Source organism: Salmo salar, chromosome 06 (assembly GCF_965601325.2).
Source record: "Salmo salar chromosome 06, fSalSal1, whole genome shotgun sequence".
In the NCBI taxonomy this organism is placed as follows: Eukaryota; Metazoa; Chordata; class Actinopteri; order Salmoniformes; family Salmonidae; genus Salmo; species Salmo salar.
This window is the reverse complement of record NC_138296.1, coordinates 98635001-98657225: the sequence shown is the minus strand read 5'-3', so window position 1 is coordinate 98657225 and position 22225 is coordinate 98635001. Positions and strand designations below refer to the sequence as shown.

General features: G+C 44.9%; 2 protein-coding genes across 51 annotated transcripts in view; one reads left to right on the top strand and one right to left on the bottom strand.

The window, feature by feature from the left end:
• tmem214 (transmembrane protein 214) overlaps positions 1-6355 on the bottom strand; it is an 82208-nt gene extending 75853 nt beyond the window's left edge. For all 50 annotated transcript variants that reach the window (XM_082977116.1, XM_082977115.1, XM_082977147.1 and 47 more), the window contains exon 1: positions 6068-6355. In XM_082977116.1, coding sequence (XP_082833242.1) covers positions 6068-6221 — 154 coding nt within the window. In that variant the 5' untranslated portion in view covers positions 6222-6355. The remainder of the gene's footprint in view (positions 1-6067) is intronic.
• A 4774-nt stretch (positions 6356-11129) lies between these two features.
• Positions 11130-22225, top strand: part of agbl5 (AGBL carboxypeptidase 5) — a 73751-nt gene continuing 62655 nt past the window's right edge. Inside the window, exons 1-3 of the mRNA XM_082976186.1 lie at positions 11130-11316; positions 15531-15759; positions 17514-17685. Of these exons, the coding sequence (XP_082832312.1) occupies positions 15563-15759; positions 17514-17685 (369 nt within the window). The 5' untranslated portion in view covers positions 11130-11316; positions 15531-15562. The remainder of the gene's footprint in view (positions 11317-15530; positions 15760-17513; positions 17686-22225) is intronic.

Sequence of the window (22225 nt, the reverse complement as noted above, 5' to 3'; positions counted from 1 at the left end):
TCAAACCAGCTGGGCTAGACAATCTGGACCCATACAAACCAGCTGGGCTAGACAATCTGGACCCATTCAAACCAGCTGGGCTAGACAATCTGGACCCATACAAACCAGCCTGGCTAGACAATCTGGACCCATTCAAACCAGCTGGGCTAGACAATCTGGACCCATACAAACCAGCTGGGCTAGACAATCTGGACCCATTCAAACCAGCCTGGCTAGACAATCTGGACCCATTCAAACCAGCTGGGCTAGGCAATCTGGACCCATACAAACCAGCTGGGCTAGACAATCTGGACCCATTCAAACCAGCCTGGCTAGGCAATCTGGACCCATACAAACCAGCTGGGCTAGACAATCTGGACCCATACAAACAAGCTGGGCTAGGCAATCTGGACCCATACAAACCAGCTGGGCTAGACAATCTGGACCCATTCAAACCAGCTGGGCTAGGCAATCTGGACCCATTCAAACCAGCTGGGCTAGACAATCTGGACCCTCTCTTTCTAAAATTACCTGCCTCAATTGTTGGAACCCCTAGTACTAGCATGTTCAACCTCTCTTTCATATCGTCTGAGATCCCTAAAGATTGGAAAGCTGCCGCGGTCATCCCCCTCTTCAAAGGGGGAGACACTCTAGACCCAAACTGTTACAGACCTATATCTATTCTACCCTGCCTTCCTAAAGACTTCCAAAGCCAACAAACAGATCACCGACCATTTCAAATCCCACCGTACCTTCTCAACTATGGAATCTGGTTTCAGAGCTGGTCATGGGTGCACCTCAGCCACGCTCAAGGTCCTAAACGACATCATAACCGCCATCGATAAGAGACATTACTGTGCAGCCGTATTCATCGACCTGGCCAAGGCTTTCGACTCTGTCAATCATCGCATTCTTATCGGCAGACTCAACAGCCTTGGTTTCTCAAATGACTGCCTCGCCTGGTTCACCAACTACTTCTCTGATAGAGTTCAGTGTGTCAAATCGGAGGGCCTGCTGTCCGGGCCTCTGGCAGTCTCTATGGGGGTACCACAGGGTTCAATTCTCGGGCCGACTCTTTTCTCTGTATACATCAATGATGTCGCTCTCGCTGCTGGTGATTCTCTGATCCACCTCTATGCAGACGACACCATTCTGTATACTTCTGGCCCTTCTTTGGACACTGTGTTAACTAACCTCCAGACGAGCTTCAATGCCATACAACTCTCCTTCCGTGGCCTCCAACTGCTCTTAAATGCTAGTAAAACTAAATGCTCTTCAACCGATCGCTGCCCGCACCTGCCTGCCTTTCCAGCATCACTACTCTGGACGGTTCTGACTTAGAATATGTGGACAACTACAAATGCCTAGGTGTCTAGTTAGACTGTAAACTCTCCTTCCAGACTCACATCAAACATCTCCAATCCAAAATTAAATCTAGAATCGACTTCCTATTTCTTAACAAAGCCACCTTCACTCATGCTGCTAAACTTAACCTCGTAAAACTGACTATCCTACCAATAATCCTTGACTTCAGCGATGTCATTTACAAAATAGCCTCCCACACTCTACTCAGCAAATTGGATGTAGTTTATCACAGTGGCATCCACTTTGTCAGCAAAGCCCCATATACTACCCACCTGTATGCTCTCATTGGTTGGCCCTCGCTTCAAATTCGTCGCCAAACCCACTGGCTCCAGGTCATCTATAAGTCTCTGCTAGGTAAAGCCCCGCCTTATCCCATTTAGCACAAATATGGTGGGAAATTCTCTGAAGAGCCGAAGGGGAAAAAAAATCGGATCATATTTTGGCAGGTTACACATCAAAATATCAAATCATGCATTCCCTGGATATGTCAGCTGATCTACAGTAGCTTCCCGACCGCCAATCAGCTTCCCCACCGCCAATCAGCTTCCCCACCGCCAATCAGCTTCACCACTGCCAATCAGCTTCACCACCGCCAATCAGCTTCACCACCGCCAATCAGCTTCACCACCGCCAATCAGCTTCACCACCGCCAATCAGCTTCACCACCGCCAATCAGCTTCACCACCGCCAATCAGCTTTACAGCAAGTAAGCACTTCGTTGGACGATGTATACCATGCGTATCCCATACATAAATCTAATAAAACTTGAAACCCTCAGTTGTCTTAATTGGCACTGGGGGAAAAAAGTTGTCCTAGAGCCCTGCCGCTAATATAAACTGTCCATTATTAAAAATATATATTTTGGTATATTGTTAGAGGAAAAGTTACATGAATCACAATTTTACTTTTGTCCATATCACCCAGCTCTAGCACGTCCCCCCCAAAAAAGTATTTATCTTTAACGCAAAACATGGATCAAATTATCACGATATGGATGTGTTTATATCACCCAGCTCTTTAACTTTATTTATACAGATTTTTTACCTTGTCAGCTCAGGGATTCAATCTTGCAACCTTTCGGTTACTAGTCCAACGCTCTAACCACTAGGCTACCTGCCGCCCCAGCTATGCTAGTGACATGTCGAAGTCTGCTTCCAATGTAAAAAACAACTAGTGCTGAGCGCCTCACCAAAATTAGTTATTTTTCAGTTTTTAAAACAACTAATTGACAGACATTGGTTCAATTATTTGAATTCCATTTATTTCATATTTTTTTGGTGAACTCAATGGCACATTGCACAGCAGTTTCTCTAGAGATAAATCCGATCATGCCCAAACTGTGCGACTGAGTAGGGAGTTTTAGTTTCCAACAGGCCAACGTTCTACATAGTTTAGTGCAGAAAACGTGATAATTAACTACAATGACCATAATCCATTGTGCGAAGTTGATGAAGATGAATGGTCCGAATGGACAACAGCAGTATCGAAAACTGCAACTAAAAGGTAATCGTCTGAAATCGGAGTGGGGGAATTGTGTGTGAATGATAATGAATCACTTCCTGTTGGGATGTGTTTGTTTGAGTTAGGATACACATGTAAGAGACATGTTTGAGGTGTCAAACGATGAAAGATGTTTTGGGAAAAAGTAGAGTTTGTCCGAGTGACCAGGAGTGGTGTTATTAAATTGTATTTCTGAAGAACAGAGGAAGATTGCAGTGAGATTCAAAAGAATCCGAAACCACAGAAGTTTTGCTCTTCGGAGTAGAGACACCCGTCAAAGGAGTCATCTGAGGGGTAACGGAGGATGTTCAGGTTAAATTCCCGGTGTAGTGGTACCCGGCGTCTGACCTGCTGGGTGACCGGAGGAAAAACAGAGTCTGTCGGTCCGGTTGGTTGGTTTCTGATAAAGAGCAAATACCTACGCATGTGAAGCTTGGTTATGTAAGAGTTGTCCTTCCCAAACTACTGCAGTGTAAGAATTGTAAAGGATTTGGCCGTGTTTCAAGTGTGTGCAGACAGTGTGTTTATTGAAGAACGGTGTGTAGAAGGACGACGGTGTTGCAACTGTGGTGGGGATCATGATCCCAGAGTTCCTGGAGTGCCCTGTAAGGGTAAAGGAGATTGAGGTGGCAAAAGTTAGAGACGTCAATCGAATCTCCTATGCAGAGGCGATTTAAAAGAATTGAGAAGACAAGTGATGTTAGTGAAGACATGGTAGTGGATGTTTGCTGCCAGTCAAAAGAAACCGGTGTTATAAAAACGTGGATTTTTGTAGCATTCATTGCCACAGTTATAAACGGTGAAAAAATATATATAAGAAACTGGACATTACTGTGGCTGCAGCAGACAACTTTCTGGGACTTAAAGGACTTTTACAGCTGAAGACTTGCAAGTGGTACTGGCACCAGAAGACCTGCTCTCCCAGGTTCCCCTTGAGCCCGTGTATGAATCCGATGCGTTTTATTTTTTTTTTAACAGAAGTTGTTTGATTTTGTTTTTTTGGGGGGTATTTTGTTACATTTTTGGGGAATTCTGTTTCCATCCCACACAGTAGGTGGCGGATCGATCGCCAATATTAATTAGTAAAGTTAGGCTGCTGGAGTATAATATTGGGTTAACCTAAACATTTTATATTTAAACTTCAATGGGGTAGCGAAGTTTCAAGGACCCCGGGTAGTAGAGGTCCAAGGACCCCGGGTAGTAGAGGTCCAAGGACCCCGGGTAGTAGAGGTCCAAGGACCCCGGGTAGTAGAGTACCGAGGACCCCGGGTAGTATAGTACCGAGGGACCCCGGGTAGTAGAGGTCCAAGGACCCCGGGTAGTAGAGTACCAAGGACCCCGGGTAGTAGAGTACCAAGGACCCCGGGTAGTATAGTACCAAGGACCCCGGGTAGTAGAGTACCAAGGACCCCGGGTAGTAGAGTACCAAGGACCCCGGGTAGTAGAGTACCAAGGACCCCGGGTAGTAGAGTACCGAGGACCCCGGGTAGTATAGTACCGAGGGACCCCGGGTAGTATAGTACCGAGGGACCCCGGGTAGTATAGTACCGAGGGACCCCGGGTAGTATAGTACCGAGGGACCCCGGGTAGTATAGTACCGAGGGACCCCGGGTAGTATAGTACCGAGGGACCCCGGGTAGTAGAGGTTCAAGGACCCCGGGTAGTAAAGTCAGGATCACAAACAGTTATCCCTGCTCAGTGATGACGTTTTATTTGTTGAGACATTCCTAGCAAACTAAGCTAGTGGTAACATTAGCTGCCTGGCTACATTTCCCTTCGTTAGCTGCCTGGCTACGTTAGCTGCCTGGCTACATTTCCCTTCGGTCAATAACGTTAGCAGCCTGGCTACATTTCCCTTCGGTCAATAACGTTAGCTGCCTGGCTACATTTCCCTTCGGTCAATAACGTTAGCTGCCTGGCTACATTTCCCTTCGGTCAATAACGTTAGCTGCCTGGCTACATTTCCCTTCGGTCAATAACGTTAGCTAGCGACACCATGGGTCTTGCGAAATCTATTTTATAGACAAGAACGGAGAACCTACCTTTCTTCATGATATTTCCGTTGTTGTCTAACAGCAGGCTAACTAACATAGCAGGCTAACTAACTACTGTCATGCAAGGCTATATGGGGTCCGGAGAAGGCAGGCTGCGCAGCCACGAACCCTGCTAGCCACTAGCCACCAACCCTGCTAGCCACTAGCCACCAACCCTGCTAGCCACTAGCCACCAACCCTGCTAGCCACTAGCCAACAACCCTGCTAGCCACTAGCCAACAACCCTGCTAGCCACTAGCCAACAACCCTGCTAGCCACTAGCCACCAACCCTGCTAGCCACTAGCCACCAACCCTGCTAGCCACTAGCCAACAACCCTGCTAGCCACTAGCCAACAACCCTGCTAGCCACTAGCCAACAACCCTGCTAGCCACTAGCCAACAACCCTGCTAGCCACAAGCCAACAACCCTGCTAGCCACAAGCCAACAACCCTGCTAGCCACAAGCCAACAACCCTGCTAGCCACTAGCTAACTAATCCGGCAGGCTTCAGGGGCTGCCTGGCAAACCAGTGGGTTTCAGGGGCTACCTGACAAACCAGTGGGTTTCAGGGGCTACCTGACAAACCAGTGGGCTTCAGGGGCTACCTGGCAAACCAGTGGGCTTCAGGGGTTACCTGGCAAACCAGTGGGCTTCAGGGGTTACCTGGCAAACCAGTGGGCTTCAGGGGCTACCTGACAAACCAGTGGGCTTCAGGGGCTACCTGACAAACCAGTGGGCTTCGGGGGCTACCTGACAAACCAGTGGGCTTGGGGGGCTACCTGACAAACCAGTGGGCTTGGGGGGCTACCTGACAAACCAGTGGGCTTGGGGGGATACCTGACAAACCAGTGGGCTTGGGGGGCTACCTGACAAACCAGTGGGCTTGGGGGGCTACCTGACAGACCAGTGAGCTGGCTAGCCAAGTCAACTTAACTAACTTCCAGTTTGGCTAATTAGCGTTAGCTAGCTTAAACCATACGCTGATGCTAACTACTTTGTGGTTTAGCGAACATCCGCTAGGTTAGCCAGACAACGTGGCAGACAAAACTAGACCCCAAAAACACACATTATTACATTAGCAGCACTTAGCTGCTAGGTTGTAACGTGAGCGACAGTTATAAGTGGCGGGTATGTCGGTCGGTAGCTAGTTAGCAGTGGCTAACGTGAGTTGCTAACCATGTCAACTTACGAAGCTGGTCGATCCTCGTCATGTTGGATTCGCTCAGAGCTTTCCGTCCAGCTTTCTTCTCTCCGGGATTTTTCCCTCCGCTGCCGGCGGTGCCCGGTTTCTTGCTTTTTTTCACGACTTCCCACTTTCCAACCTGACTGTTATTTGACGCCATTATCTCGATCGTACAGACCCTGAGGGAAAGAAAGTCGTTTCGAATAGCTTGGTCCTGCCCGGTAAAGAGCGTGCTGCTTGAGGAGTAGCTACTAATGTTCCCGGTGCCACGTCCTCTTAGCCCCTGTGACGTCACACCACCGATAGTTTTTGAAATGTCGGTACACAGTTAGTTTATCTTTATCATAAGGAAGAATAGCAGACTTCACAGTTAGTTCTCTTTATCATAAGGAAGAATAGCAGACTTTCCAATCAGATAAGTGAGATTGAATGGTATGTGTAACACAGCCTACGCCACATTTTCGGTACACTTTTAAAGTGTTTGATCCCACATGTTGCTTGGCACAGCCTCATTACAATGTAAATCAAATCAAATTGTATTGGTCGCGAACACATATTTAGCAGGTGCACTGAAACGTTTCTATGTCCAACAATGCAGTAATACCTAACAATACAACACAATACGCACACATCCAAAAAATAAAGGTATTAAGAAATATCTGAACGAGCAATGTCAGAATATAAATATATACAGTATATATATATATATATATATATATATATATATATATGATGGTATGTATAGACAATATTGACAGTATATGAATAGAAAAAGGTGTACAACAGTAGGTATATAGGATGAGCCTTGACTAGAGTACAGTATATACACTGAGTGTACAAAACATGAAGAACACCTGTTTTTTTCCACGACAGACTGACCAGGTGAATCCATGATCCCTTATTGATGTGAATTGTTAAATCCACTTCAATCAATCAGTGTAGATGAAGGGGAGGAGACACATTAAAGAAGGATTTTTAAGCCTTGAGACATGGATTATGTATGTATGTCATTCAGAGGGGGAATGGGCAGGGCAAAAGATTGAAGTAACACATTTAACCAGCATGGCTATCATTTGTCCAAACTATTGACTGGTACTGTATATGTATATACACTACCGGTCAAAGGTTTGAGAACACCTACTCATTCAAGGGTTTTTATTTCTACTATTTTCTACATTGTAGAATAATAGTGAAGACATTAAAACTATGAAATAACACATATGGAATCATGTAGTAACCCAAAAAGTGTTAAAACAAATCAAAATATATTTTATATTTGAGATTCTTCAAAGTAGCCACCCATTGCCTTGACGACAGCTCTGCACACTCTTGGCATTCTCTCAACCAGCTTCACCAAAAGTCTTGACAGGATGCTCTCAATGGTGCATCTGTAGAAGTTTGTGAGGGTATTAGGGGCCAAGCCAAATTTATTCAGCGTCCTGAGGTTGAAGAGACGCTGTTGTTCCTTCTTCATCACACTGTCTGTGTAAATGGACCAATTCAGATTGTCAGTGATGTGTACACCGAGGAGCTTTTCACCTTCTCCACTGCGGCACCGTCGATGTGGATGGGGGGGGGGGGGGGCTCTCTCTGCTGTCTCCTGAAGTCCACGATCAGCTCCTTCATTTTGTTGTCGTTGAAGGAGAGGTTGTTTTCCTGGCACCACACTCCCATGGCCCTCACCTCCTCCCTGGAGGCTGTCTCGTCTCCGAGGGCCCTCACCTCCTCCCTGTAGGCTGTCTCGTCTCCCACGGCCCTCACCTCCTCCCTGTAGGCTGTCTCGTCTCCCACGGCCCTCACCTCCTCCCTGTAGGCTGTCTCGTCATTGCTGGTAATCAAGCCTGTCAATGTTGTACCGTCTTGATGCAAACTTGATGATTGAGTTGGAGACGTACGTGGCCACCCATTCATGGGTGGACAGGGAGCACAGGAGGGAACTGAGCACGCACCCTTGTGGGACCCCTGTGTTGAGGATCAGTGTAGCGGAGGTGTTGTTGTCTACCTTCACCACCTGGACCTGGGGGGCGGCCAGTCAGGAAGTCCAGGACCCAGTTGCAAAGGTCGCGGTTCAGACCCAGGGCCCCGATCTTAGTGATGCACTTGGAGGGCACTATGGTATTGAAGGCTGAGCTGTAGTCGATGAACAGCATTCTTACATAGATATTCCTCTTGTCCAGATGGGATAGGGCAGTGTGCAGTGTGATGGCGATTACGTAATCATTGGATCTGTTGGGGTGGTAACAATACTTATTTCACTCATTAAAATGCAAATCATTTTATAACATTTTTGACATGCGTTTTTGGGGATTTTTTTGTTGTTATTCTGTCTCTCACTGTTCAAATAAACCTACCATTAAAATTATAGTCTGATCATTTCTTTGTAAGTGGGCAAACGTACAAAATCAGCAGGGGATCAAATACTTTCCCCCCCCACTGTACACATATTCAATTAGTATTTGGTAGCATTGTCTTTAAATTGTTTAACTTGGGTCAAACATTTCAGGTAGCCTTCCACAAGCTTCCCACAATAAGTTGGGTGAATTTTGGCCCATTCCTCCTGACAGAGCTGGTGTAACTGAGTCAGGTTTGTAGACCTCCTTGCTCGCACATGCTTTTTCAGTTCTGCCCACAAATGTTCTATAGGATTGAGGTCAGGGCTTTGTGATGGCCACTCCAATACCTTGACTTTGTTGTCCTTAAGCCATTTTGCCACACCTTTGCTTGCAAGTATGCTTGTGGTCACTACACTTTTTGGCTGATTTATCTTGATTTTCCCATGATGTCAAGCAAAGAGGCACTGAGTTTGAAGGTAGGCCTTGAAATACATCCACAGGTACACCTCCAATTGACTGAAATGATGTCAATTAGCCTATCAGAAACCTTCTGGAATTTTCCAAGCTGTTTAAAGGCACAGTCAACTTAGTGTATGTAAACTTCTGACCAACTGGAATTGTGAAACAGTGAATTATAAGTGAAATAATCAGTCTGTAAACAATTGTTGGAAAAATAACTTGTGTCATGTACAAAGTAGATGTCCAAACCGACTTGTCAAAACTGTAAGTCGCTCTGGATAAGAGCGTCTGCTAAATGACTTAAATGTAAATGTAATGTAAATGTATAGTTTGTTAACAAGACCTTTTTGGAGTGGTTGAAAAAACGAGTTTTAATAACTCCAACTTAAGTGGATGTAAACTTCCTACTTCAACTCTAGGTAGGGGTAAAAATGACAAGGATATTTTGTGATTTTACCTTTATTTAACTCGGCAAGTTAGTTAACAAATTCTTATTTATAATGATGGCCTACCCCGGCAATCAGGATAGATAATAAACAGAGTAGCAGCAGCATATGTGAAGAGCGTGAAAAATGTGTTTATGTGTGAGTGTGTGTGGCGTCAATATGCATGTGTGTTTGCTTTGTGTTTGCCAATGCATGTAGTGTGTGGGTAGAGTCAAGTGAGTGTGTGGGTAGAGTCCAGTGAGTGTGTGGGTAGAGTCCAGTGAGTGTGTGGGTAGAGTCTAGTGAGTGTGTGGGTAGAGTCTAGTGAGTGTGGGTAGAGTCCAGTCAGTGTGGGTAGAGTCCAGTGAGTGTGTGGGTAGAGTCCAGTGAGTGTGTGGGTAGAGTCCAGTGAGTGTGTGGGTAGAGTCCAGTGAGTCTAGTCAGTGTGCAAGAATGTCAGTGCAAAATAAAAAAAATAGGGGGTCAATGCTAATAGTCCAAGTAGCTGTTCAGCAGTCTCATGGCTTGGCGGTAGAAGCTGTTCAGGAGCCTTTTGGTCCAAGACTTGGCGCTTCGGTACTGCTTGCCGTGCATTAGCAGAGAGAACAGTCTATGACTAGGGTGGCTGGAGTCTTTGACAAGTTGTAGGGCCTCTGACACAGCCTGGTATAGAGGTCCTGGATGGCAGGGAGCTTGGCCCCAGTGATGTACTGGGCTGTATGCCATACCCTTTGTAGCGCCTTGCGGTCAGATGTCAAGCAGTTGCCGTACCAAGAGGTGATGCAGCCAGTCAAGATGCTCTCAATGGTGCAGTTGTAGAACTTTTTGAGGATCAGAGGGCCCATGCCAAACCTTTTCAGTCTCGGTCAGCTCCTTTGGCTTGCTGACATTGAGGGAGAGGTTGTTCTCCTAGCACCACATTGCCAGGTCTCTGACCTCCTACCTGTAGACTGCTTCATCGTTGACGGTGATCAGGCCTACCAACGTTGTTGTCTGCAAAAGTAATGATGGTGTTGGAGTCATGCACAGCCACGTAGTCGTGGGTGAACATTGTAGCTATTGTTGCTCCTTGATGTTTCCACTTCACAATAACAGCACTTACAGTTGACCGGGGGGCAGCTCCAGCAGGGCAGAAATTTGACAAACTGACTTGTTGGTAAGGTCGAATCTCATGACGATTCCACATTGAAAGTCACTGAGCTCTTCAGCAAGGCCATTCTACTGCCAATGTTTGTCTATGGAGATTGCATGGATGTGTGCTCGATTTTTTTTTTTTTATACCTGTCAGCAACGGGTGTGGCTGAAATAGCCGAATCGACTAATTTGAAGGAGTGTCCACATACTTTTGTATATATAGTGTATAACAATGTGAGGCAACATCCCTGTTCACAGAGTTGGTTAACACAGGCTTAGAAGATATATGTTTCGTTCTTTAATCTAATATCAGTCAGTTAACATTACCTTCATGAATTGCTTTTTTTTTAAATTACGCTTCAAAACTCACAAAAAGTGATGATGGTGACATTAGCTGATTAAGATAATCTTAATGAGATAATCTCAAAACGTATAAGATATCCACAGCCTATGTTTACCACATACCTTATTTACAGCGTTTATCCAAAAACCCTACAAAACATTTTTTCATAGGTTTTGTCAACAACGAACAATGGCGGAGTTAGTGCCTACAAAAAGACGCCATTAGGGTTAGTGCCTACAAAAAGACGCCATTAGGGTTAGTGCCTACAAAAAGACGCCATTAGGGTTAGTGCCTACAAAAAGACGCCATTAGGGTTAGTGCCTACAAAAAGACGCCATTAGGGTTTGAATACATTTTCAGGTTGAATATTTATCTCGAGCCCAAGTCAACCAATCTGCGTTCGCCTTGCTCTGACGTGGTCTTCTTCTTTCCCGCCTGAGCCAATCAGCCGCCGTGTTGTTGTTTCTCAGCTACTAGTGGGTTTGTTTGGGTTTAAAGAGCTGTTTGGTAAACGGGAAAGACACGAACGACAAAAAAAAAATGAGCATCGTTCACAAATAAGTAAGATTATCGTTGTAAATAAGTAAGATGTTCTTTCTATGCGTGTTTCTACTGAGATTGCATCGACATTGTACATTTCCTTACCTGTCTGCTAGCTACGTTACGTTCATTTAGCTAGCCCGTTAGAGCATCCAAACCAAAACAGTCAATACATCAATATAATCACCTTTCTCACAGACTAGGGATTGTGTTAGGTTGAAACGTTAACACTTGTTTAACTTATCCAAGGAACCGTCGTTTGATATCAAAGTCAGACCAGTGGCCCGCTAATGTTTTGCTAGCGAGGCTTTTTGTCCATTCAGCCTGCAACAATAGAACGGTGCTTCATTCACCAACCAGCCTCAGTCCTAGCAGCAAGCCTCCCGGACCAGACAGCTAGAAAGACCAGGCTCTGGTAGTATTTATTCAGAAAGACAGAGCTGGAGACAGTATTTCCTTCCTCTGTCACTGGGTCTGTGTAGGTAGAGCAGGTGGCTTGTCAGGGTCTGTGGTTGTAAGGGGATGGAAGGTCAGAGTCTGGATTCTAGAAGTTAGCATGTTGATTTATCTCCAACAGGGTGGGTGTGTTTATCTCTAACAGGGTGGGTGTGTTTATCTCCAGCAGGGTGGGTGTGTTTATCTCTAACAGGGTGGGTGTGTTTATCTCCAACAGGGTGGGTGTGTATATCTCCTACAGGGTGGGTGTGTATATCTCCAACAGGGTGGGTGTGTTTATCTCCTACAGGGTGGGTGTGTTTATCTCCTACAGGGTGGGTGGGTGTGTTTATCTCCAACAGGGTGGGTGTGTTTATCTCCTACAGGGTGTGTTTATCTCCAACAGGGTGGGTGTGTTTATCTCCTACAGGGTGTGTTTATCTCCAACAGGGTGGGTGTGTTTATCTCCAACAGGGTGGGTGTGTTTATCTCCTTCAGGGTGGGTGTGTTTATCTCCAACAGGGTGGGTGTGTTTATCTCCTTCAGGGTGGGTTTGTTTATCTCCTTCAGGGTGGGTGTGTTTATTTCCAGCAGGGTGGGTGTGTTTATCTCCAGCAGGGTGGGTGTGTTTATCTCCTACAGGGTTTGTTTATCTCCAACAGGGTGGGTGTGTTTATCTCCTACAGGGTGTGTTTAACTCCTTCGGGGTGGGTGTGTTTATCTCCTTCAGGGTGGGTGTGTTTATCTCCTTCAGGGTGGGTGTGTTTATATCCTTCAGGGTGGGTGTGTTTATATCCTTCAGGGTGGGTGTGTTTATCTCCAACAGGGTGGGTGTGTTTATCTCCTACAGGGTGGGTGTGTTTATCTCCTACAGGGTGGGTGTGTATATCTCCTACAGGGTGGGTGTGTATATCTCCAACAGGGTGGGTGTGTTTATCTCCTACAGGGTGGGTGTGTTTATCTCCTACAGGGTGGGTGGGTGTGTTTATCTCCAACAGGGTGGGTGTGTTTATCTCCTACAGGGTGTGTTTATCTCCAACAGGGTGGGTGTGTTTATCTCCTACAGGGTGTGTTTATCTCCAACAGGGTGGGTGTGTTTATCTCCAACAGGGTGGGTGTGTTTATCTCCTTCATGGTGGGTGTGTTTATCTCCAACAGGGTGGGTGTGTTTATCTCCTTCAGGGTGGGTTTGTTTATCTCCTTCAGGGTGGGTGTGTTTATTTCCAGCAGGGTGGGTGTGTTTATCTCCAGCAGGGTGGGTGTGTTTATCTCCTACAGGGTTTGTTTATCTCCAACAGGGTGGGTGTGTTTATCTCCTACAGGGTGTGTTTAACTCCTTCGGGGTGGGTGTGTTTATCTCCTTCAGGGTGGGTGTGTTTATCTCCTTCAGGGTGGGTGTGTTTATATCCTTCAGGGTGGGTGTGTTTATATCCTTCAGGGTGGGTGTGTTTATCTCCAACAGGGTGGGTGTGTTTATCTCCTACAGGGTGGGTGTGTTTATCTCCTACAGGGTGGGTGTGTTTATCTCCTTCAGGGTGGGTGTGTTTATCTCCTTCAGGGTGGGTGTGTTTATCTCCTTCAGAGTGGGTGTGTTTATCTCCAACAGGGTGGGTTTGTTTATCTCCTTCAGGGTGGGTGTGTTTATCTCCAGCAGGGTGGGTGTGTTTATCTCCTACAGGGTGTGTTTATCTCCAACAGGGTGGGTGTGTTTATCTCCTACAGGGTGGGTGGGTGTGTTTATCTCCTTCGGGGTGGGTGTGTTTATCTCCTTCAGGGTGGGTTTGTTTATCTCCTTCAGGGTGGGTGTGTTTATCTCGTTCAGGGTGGGTGTGTTTATCTCCAACAGGGTGGGTGGGTGTGTTTATCTCCAACAGGGTGGGTGGGTGTGTTTATCTCCTTCAGGGTGGGTGTGTTTATCTCCAACAGGGTGGGTGTGTTTATCTCCTTCAGGGTGGGTGTGTTTATCTCCTTCAGGGTGGGTGTGTTTATCTCCAACAGGGTGGGTGTGTTTATCTCCAACAGGGTGGGTGGGTGTGTTTATCTCCAACAGGGTGGGTGGGTGTGTTTATCTCCTTCAGGGTGGGTGTGTTTATCTCCAACAGGGTGGGTGTGTTTATCTCCTTCAGGGTGGGTGTGTTTATCTCCTTCAGGGTGGGTGTGTTTATCTCCAACAGGGTGGGTGTGTTTATCTCCAACAGGGTGGGTGGGTGTGTTTATCTCCAACAGGGTGGGTGGGTGTGTTTATCTCCTTCAGGGTGGGTGTGTTTATCTCCTTCAGGGTGGGTGTGTTTATCTCCTACAGGGTGGGTGTGTTTATCTCCAACAGGGTGGGTGTGTTTATCTCCTACAGGGTGGGTGTGTTTATCTCCTACAGGGTGGGTGTGTTTATCTCCAACAGGGTGGGTGTGTTTATCTCCAACAGGGTGGGTGTGTTTATCTCCTTCAGGGTGGGTGTGTTTATATCCTTCAGGGTGGGTGTGTTTATATCCTTCAGGGTGGGTGTGTTTATCTCCTACAGGGTGGGTGTGTTTATCTCCTTCAGGGTGGGTGTGTTTATCTCCTTCAGGGTGGGTGTGTTTATCTCCTACAGGGTGGGTGTGTTTATCTCCTACAGGGTGGGTGTGTTTATCTCCTTCAGGGTGGATGTGTTTATCTCCTTCAGGGTGGGTGTGTTTATCTCCATCTCCAGCAGGGTGGGTGTGTTTATCTCCAGCAGGGTGGGTGTGTTTATCTCCAACAGGGTGGGTGTGTTTATCTCCTACAGGGTGGGTGTGTTTATCTCCTACAGGGTGGGTGTGTTTATCTCCTACAGGGTGGGTGTGTTTATCTCCAGCAGGGTGGGTGTGTTTATCTCCTTCAGGGTGGGTGTGTTTATCTCCAACAGGGTGGGTGTGTTTATCTCCTTCAGGGTGGGTGTGTTTATCTCCTTCAGGGTGGGTGTGTTTATATCCTTCAGGGTGGGTGTGTTTATCTCCTTCAGGGTGTGTTTATCTCCAACAGGGTGTGTTTATCTCCTACAGGGTGGGTGTGTTTATCTCCAACAGGGTGTGTTTGTTTATCTCCTTCAGGGTGGGTTTATCTCCAACAGGGTGGGTGTGTTTATCTCCAACAGGGTGGGTGTGTTTATCTCCAACAGGGTGGGTGTGTTTATCTCCTACAGGGTGGGTGTGTTTATCTCCTACAGGGTGGGTGTGTTTATCTCCAACAGGGTGATGTGTTTATCTCCAACAGGGTGGGTGTGTTTATCTCCAACAGGGTGGGTGTGTTTATCTCCAACAGGGTGGGTGTGTTTATCTCCAACAGGGTGGGTGTGTTTATCTCCTACAGGGTGGATGTGTTTATCTCCTACAGGGTGGGTGTGTTTATCTCCTACAGGGTGGGTGTGTTTATCTCCAACAGGGTGGGTGTGTTTATCTCCAACAGGGTGGGTGTGTTTATCTCCAACAGGGTGGGTGTGTTTATCTCCAACAGGGTGGGTGTGTTCATCTCCAACAGGGTGGGTGTGTTTATCTCCAACAGGGTGGGTGTGTTTATCTCCAACAGGGTGGGTGTGTATATCTCCAACAGGGTGGGTGTGTTTATCTCCAACAGGGTGAGTGTGTTTATCTCCAACAGGGTGGGTGTGTTTATCTCCAACAGGGTGGGTGTGTTTATCTCCAACAGGGTGAGTGTGTTTATCTCCAACAGGGTGTGTTTATCTCCTAACAGGGTGGGTGTGTTTATCTCCAACAGGGTGGGTGTGTTTATCTCCTACAGGGTGGGTGTGTTTATCTCCAACAGGGTGTGTTTATCTCCAACAGGGTGGGCGTGAGTACCAGCCGGCCCCGAGGTCATGGAGGTTCGTGTTGGCGGCTTGGTGTTCAGCTCCAGGTTTGACTCTGGAAACCTGGGCCGCGTGGAGAAGGTTGAGTCCTTCCCGTCCGACACCGCCTGTCCCACTTCCACAACCCTTAGCAACGCCCCCGACTACGAGTTTAATGTCTGGACGCGTCCTGACTGTGCCGGGACAGAACACGAGAATGGAAACAGGTAACCTAGCAACTCGCACGCGCACACACACAATTGGACTGGCTTCCCTGTGGCTCAGTTGGTAGAGCATTGTGTGTGCAACTCCAGGGTTGTGGGTTCGATTCCCACGGGAGGCCAGTACAAAAAAAAAAGAAATGTATGCACTCACTACTGTAATTCGCTCTGCAGACTACAGCCTCCTCTGGGCTCTGCAGAATACAGCCTCCTCTGGGCTCTGCAGACTACAGCCTCCTCTGGGCTCTGCAGAATACAGCCTCCTCTGTGCTCTGCAGACTACAGCCTCCTCTGGGCTCTGCAGAATACAGCCTCCTCTGTGCTCTGCAGACTACAGCCTCCTCTGGGCTCTGCAGAATACAGCCTCCTCTGGGCTCTGCAGAATACATCCTCCTCTGTGCTCTGCAGACTACAGCCTCCCCTGGGCTCCTCAGACTACAGCCTCCCCTGGGCTCTGCAGACTACAGCCTCCTCAGAATACAGCCTCCTCTGGGCTCTGCAGACTACAGCCTCCCCTGGACTCTGCAGACTACAGCCTCCTCTGGGCTCTGCAGACTACAGCCTCCTCTGGGCTCTGCAGAATACAGCCTCCTCTGCAGAATACAGCCTCCCCTGGGCTCTGCAGAATACAGCCTCCTCTGGGCTCTGCAGAATACAGCCTCCTCTGCAGAATACAGCCTCCCCTGGGCTCTGCAGAATACAGCCTCCTCTGGGCTCTACAGACTACATCCTCCTCTGGGCTCTGCAGACTACAGCCTCCTCTGTGCTCTGCAGACTACATCCTCCTCTGGGCTCTGCAGACTACAGCCTCCTCAGACTACAGCCTCCTCTGTGCTCTGCAGACTACAGCCTCCTCTGGGCTCTGCAGACTACAGCCTCCTCTGTGCTCTGCAGACTACATCCTCCTCTGGGCTCTGCAGACTACAGCCTCCTCAGACTACAGCCTCCTCTGTGCTCTGCAGACTACAGCTTCCTCTGGGCTCTGCAGACTACAGCCTCCTCAGACTACAGCCTCCCCTGGGCTCTGCAGACTACAGCCTCCTCTGGGCTCTGCAGACTACAGCCTCCTCAGACTACAGCCTCCCCTGGGCTCGGCAGACTACAGCCTCCATTGGGCTCGGCAGACTACAGCCTCCCCTGGGCTCTGCAGACTACATCCTCCCCTGGGCTCTGCAGACTACAGCCTCCTCTGGGCTCTGCAGACTACAGCCTCCTCTGGGCTCTGCAGACTACAGCCTCCTCTGTGCTCTGCAGACTACAGCCTCCTCTGGGCTCTGCAGACTACAGCCTCCTCTGGGCTCTGCAGACTACAGCCTCCTCTGTGCTCTGCAGACTACAGCCTCCTCTGGGCTCTGCAGACTACAGCCTCCTCTGTGCTCTGCAGACTACAGCCTCCTCTGGGCTCTGCAGACTACATCCTCCTCTGGGCTCTGCAGACTACAGCCTCCTCAGACTACATCCTCCTCTGGGCTCGGCAGACTACAGCCTCCCCTGGGCTCTGCAGACTACAGCCTCCTCAGACTACAGCCTCCCCTGTGCTCTGCAGACTACAGCCTCCCCTGGGCTCTGCAGACTACAGCCTCCCCTGGGCTCTGCAGACTACAGCCTCCCCTGTGCTCCTCAGACTACAGCCTCCCCAGACTACAGCCTCCTCTCTGTGCTCTGCAGACTACATCCTCCTCAGACTACAGCCTCCTCTGACTACAGCCTCCTCAGACTACAGCCTCCTCTGACTACAGCCTCCTCTCTGTGCTCTGCAGGTCCTGGTTCTTCTTCAGTGTGCGTGGTGCTGTACCGGGGCGCCTGCTGAAGGTCAACATAATGAATATGAACAAGCAGAGCAAACTGTACAACCAGGGGATGGCTCCTCTGGTCAAGACTGTTCCTGGTAGGACTCGCTGGGAGAGAGTACGGGACAGACCCACATACGAGGTACGCACACATTATACTACTATATACACGCTGGGAGAGAGTACGGGACAGACCCACATACGAGGTACGCACACATTATACTACTATATACACATTATAACACTATACACGCTGGGAGAGAGTACGGGACAGACCCACATACGAGGTACGCACACATTATACTACTATATACACGCTGGGAGAGAGTACGGGACAGACCCACATACGAGGTACGCACACATTATACTACTATATACACATTATAACACTATACACGCTGGGAGAGAGTACGGGACAGACCCACATACGAGGTACGCACACATTATACTACTATATACACATTATAACACTATACACGCTGGGAGAGAGTACGGGACAGACCCACATACGAGGTACGCACACATTATACTACTATATACACACATTATACTACTATATATACACATTATACCACTATATACACGCATTATACCACTATATACACATTATACCACTATACACGCTGGGAGAGAGTACGGGACAGACCCACATACGAGGTACGCACACATTATACTACTATATACACACATTATACTACTATATATACACATTATAGCACTATACACGCATTATACCACAATATACACACATTATACCACTATATACACATTATACCACTATATACACATTATACCACTATACACGCATTATAACACTATACACACATTATACCACTATACAGACATTATACTACTATATATACATTATACCACTATATACACATTATACTACTATATACACGCTGGGAGAGAGTACGGGACAGACCCACATACGAGGTACGCACACATTATACTACTATATACACATTATAACACTATACACGCTGGGAGAGAGTACGGGACAGACCCACATACGAGGTACGCACACATTATACTACTATATACACATTATACTACTATATATACACATTATACTACTATATACACACATTATACCACAATATACACACATTATACCACTATATACACATTATACCACTATATACACATTATACCACTATACACGCATTATAACACTATACACACATTATACCACTATACACACATTATACTACTATATATACATTATACCACTATATACACATTATACTACTATATATTCGCTGGGAGAGAGTACGGGACAGACCCACATACGAGGTAGCACACATTATACTACTATATACACACATTATACTACTATATACACACATTATACCACAATATACACACATTATACCACTATATACACATTATACCACTATATACACATTATACCACTATACACGCATTATAACACTATACACACATTATACCACTATACACACATTATACTACTATATACACATTATACTACTATATATACCACTATATACACACATTATACCACTATACACGCTGGGAGAGAGTACGGGACAGACCCACATACGAGGTACGCACACATTATACTACTATATACACACATTATACTACTATATATACACATTATACCACTATACACGCATTATAACACTATACACACATTATACCACTATACACACAATATACTACTATATACACATTATACTACTATATATACCACTATATACACACATTATACCACTATACACGCTGGGAGAGAGTACGGGACAGACCCACATACGAGGTACGCACACATTATACTACTATATACACATTATAACACTATACTCGCTGGGAGAGAGTACGGGACAGACCCACATACGAGGTACGCACACATTATACTACTATATACACATTATAACACTATACACGCTGGGAGAGAGTACGGGACAGACCCACATACGAGGTACGCACACATTATACTACTATATACACGCTGGGAGAGAGTACGGGACAGACCCACATACGAGGTACGCACACATTATACTACTATATACACATTATAACACTATACACGCTGGGAGAGAGTACGGGACAGACCCACATACGAGGTACGCACACATTATACTACTATATACACATTATACTACTATATATACACATTATACTACTATATACACACATTATACCACAATATACACACATTATACCACTATATACACATTATACCACTATATACACATTATACCACTATACACGCATTATAACACTATACACACATTATACCACTATACACACATTATACTACTATATATACATTATACCACTATATACACATTATACTACTATATATTCGCTGGGAGAGAGTACGGGACAGACCCACATACGAGGTAGCACACATTATACTACTATATACACACATTATACTACTATATACACACATTATACCACAATATACACACATTATACCACTATATACACATTATACCACTATATACACATTATACCACTATACATGCATTATAACACTATACACACATTATACCACTATACACACATTATACTACTATATACACATTATACTACTATATATACCACTATATACACACATTATACCACTATACACGCTGGGAGAGAGTACGGGACAGACCCACATACGAGGTACGCACACATTATACTACTATATACACACATTATACTACTATATATACACATTATACCACTATACACGCATTATAACACTATACACACATTATACCACTATACACACAATATACTACTATATACACATTATACTACTATATATACCACTATATACACACATTATACCACTATACACGCTGGGAGAGAGTACGGGACAGACCCACATACGAGGTACGCACACATTATACTACTATATACACACATTATACTACTATATACACACATTATACCACTATACACGCATTATAACACTATACACACATTATACCACTATACACACAATATACTATTATATACACATTATACTACTATATATACCACTATATACACACATTATACCACTATACACGCTGGGAGAGAGTACGGGACAGACCCACATACGAGGTACGCACACATTATACTACTATATATACATTATACCACTATATACACATTATACTACTATATATTCGCTGGGAGAGAGTACGGGACAGACCCACATACGAGGTAGCACACATTATACTACTATATACACACATTATACTAGTATATACACAATATACCACTATATATACACATTATACTACAATATACACACATTATACCACTATATATACACATTATACTACTATACACACATTATACTACTATATACACACATTATACCACTATATACACATTATACCACTATACACACATTATACCACTATATATACACATTATACCACTATATATACACATTATACTACTATATATACACATTATACTACTATATACACGCTGGGAGAGAGTACGGGACAGACCCACATACGAGGTACGCACATATTATACTACTATATATACATTATACCACTATATACACATTATACCACTATATACACATTATACTACTATATATACCACTATACACACAATATACCACTATATACACATTATACTACTATATATACCACTATATACACAATATACCACTATATACACATTATACTACTATATATACCACTATACACACAATATACCACTATATACACATTATACTACTATATATACAATATACCACTATACACGCATTATACCACTATATACACATTATACCACTATATACACATTATACCACTATATATACACATTATACCACTATACACACATTATACCACTATATATACACATTATACCACTATACACACATTATACCACTATATATACACATTATACCACTATACACACATTATACCACTATATATACACATTATACCACTATATATACACACATTATACCACTATATACACACATTATACCACTATATATACACATTATACCACTATATACACACTATACCACTATATATACACATTATACCACTATATATACACATTATACCACTATATACACACTATACCACTATATATACACATTATACCACTATATACACACATTATACCACTATATACACACTATACCACTATATATATACATTATACCACTATATACACACATTATACCACTATATACACACTATACCACTATATATATACATTATACCACTATATACACACATTATACCACTATATACACACTATACCACTATATATATACATTATACCACTATATACACACATTATACCACTATATACACACTATACCACTATATATATACATTATACCACTATATACACACATTATACCACTATATACACACTATACCACTATATATATACATTATACCACTATATACACACATTATACCACTATATACACACTATACCACTATATATATACATTATACCACTATATACACACTATACCACTATATATATACATTATACCACTATATACACACTATACCACTATATACACACATTATACCACTATACACACACTATACCACTATACACACATTATACCACTATATACACACATTATACCACTATATATACACATTATACCACTATATACACACTATACCACTATATATATACATTATACCACTATATACACACTATACCACTATATATATACATTA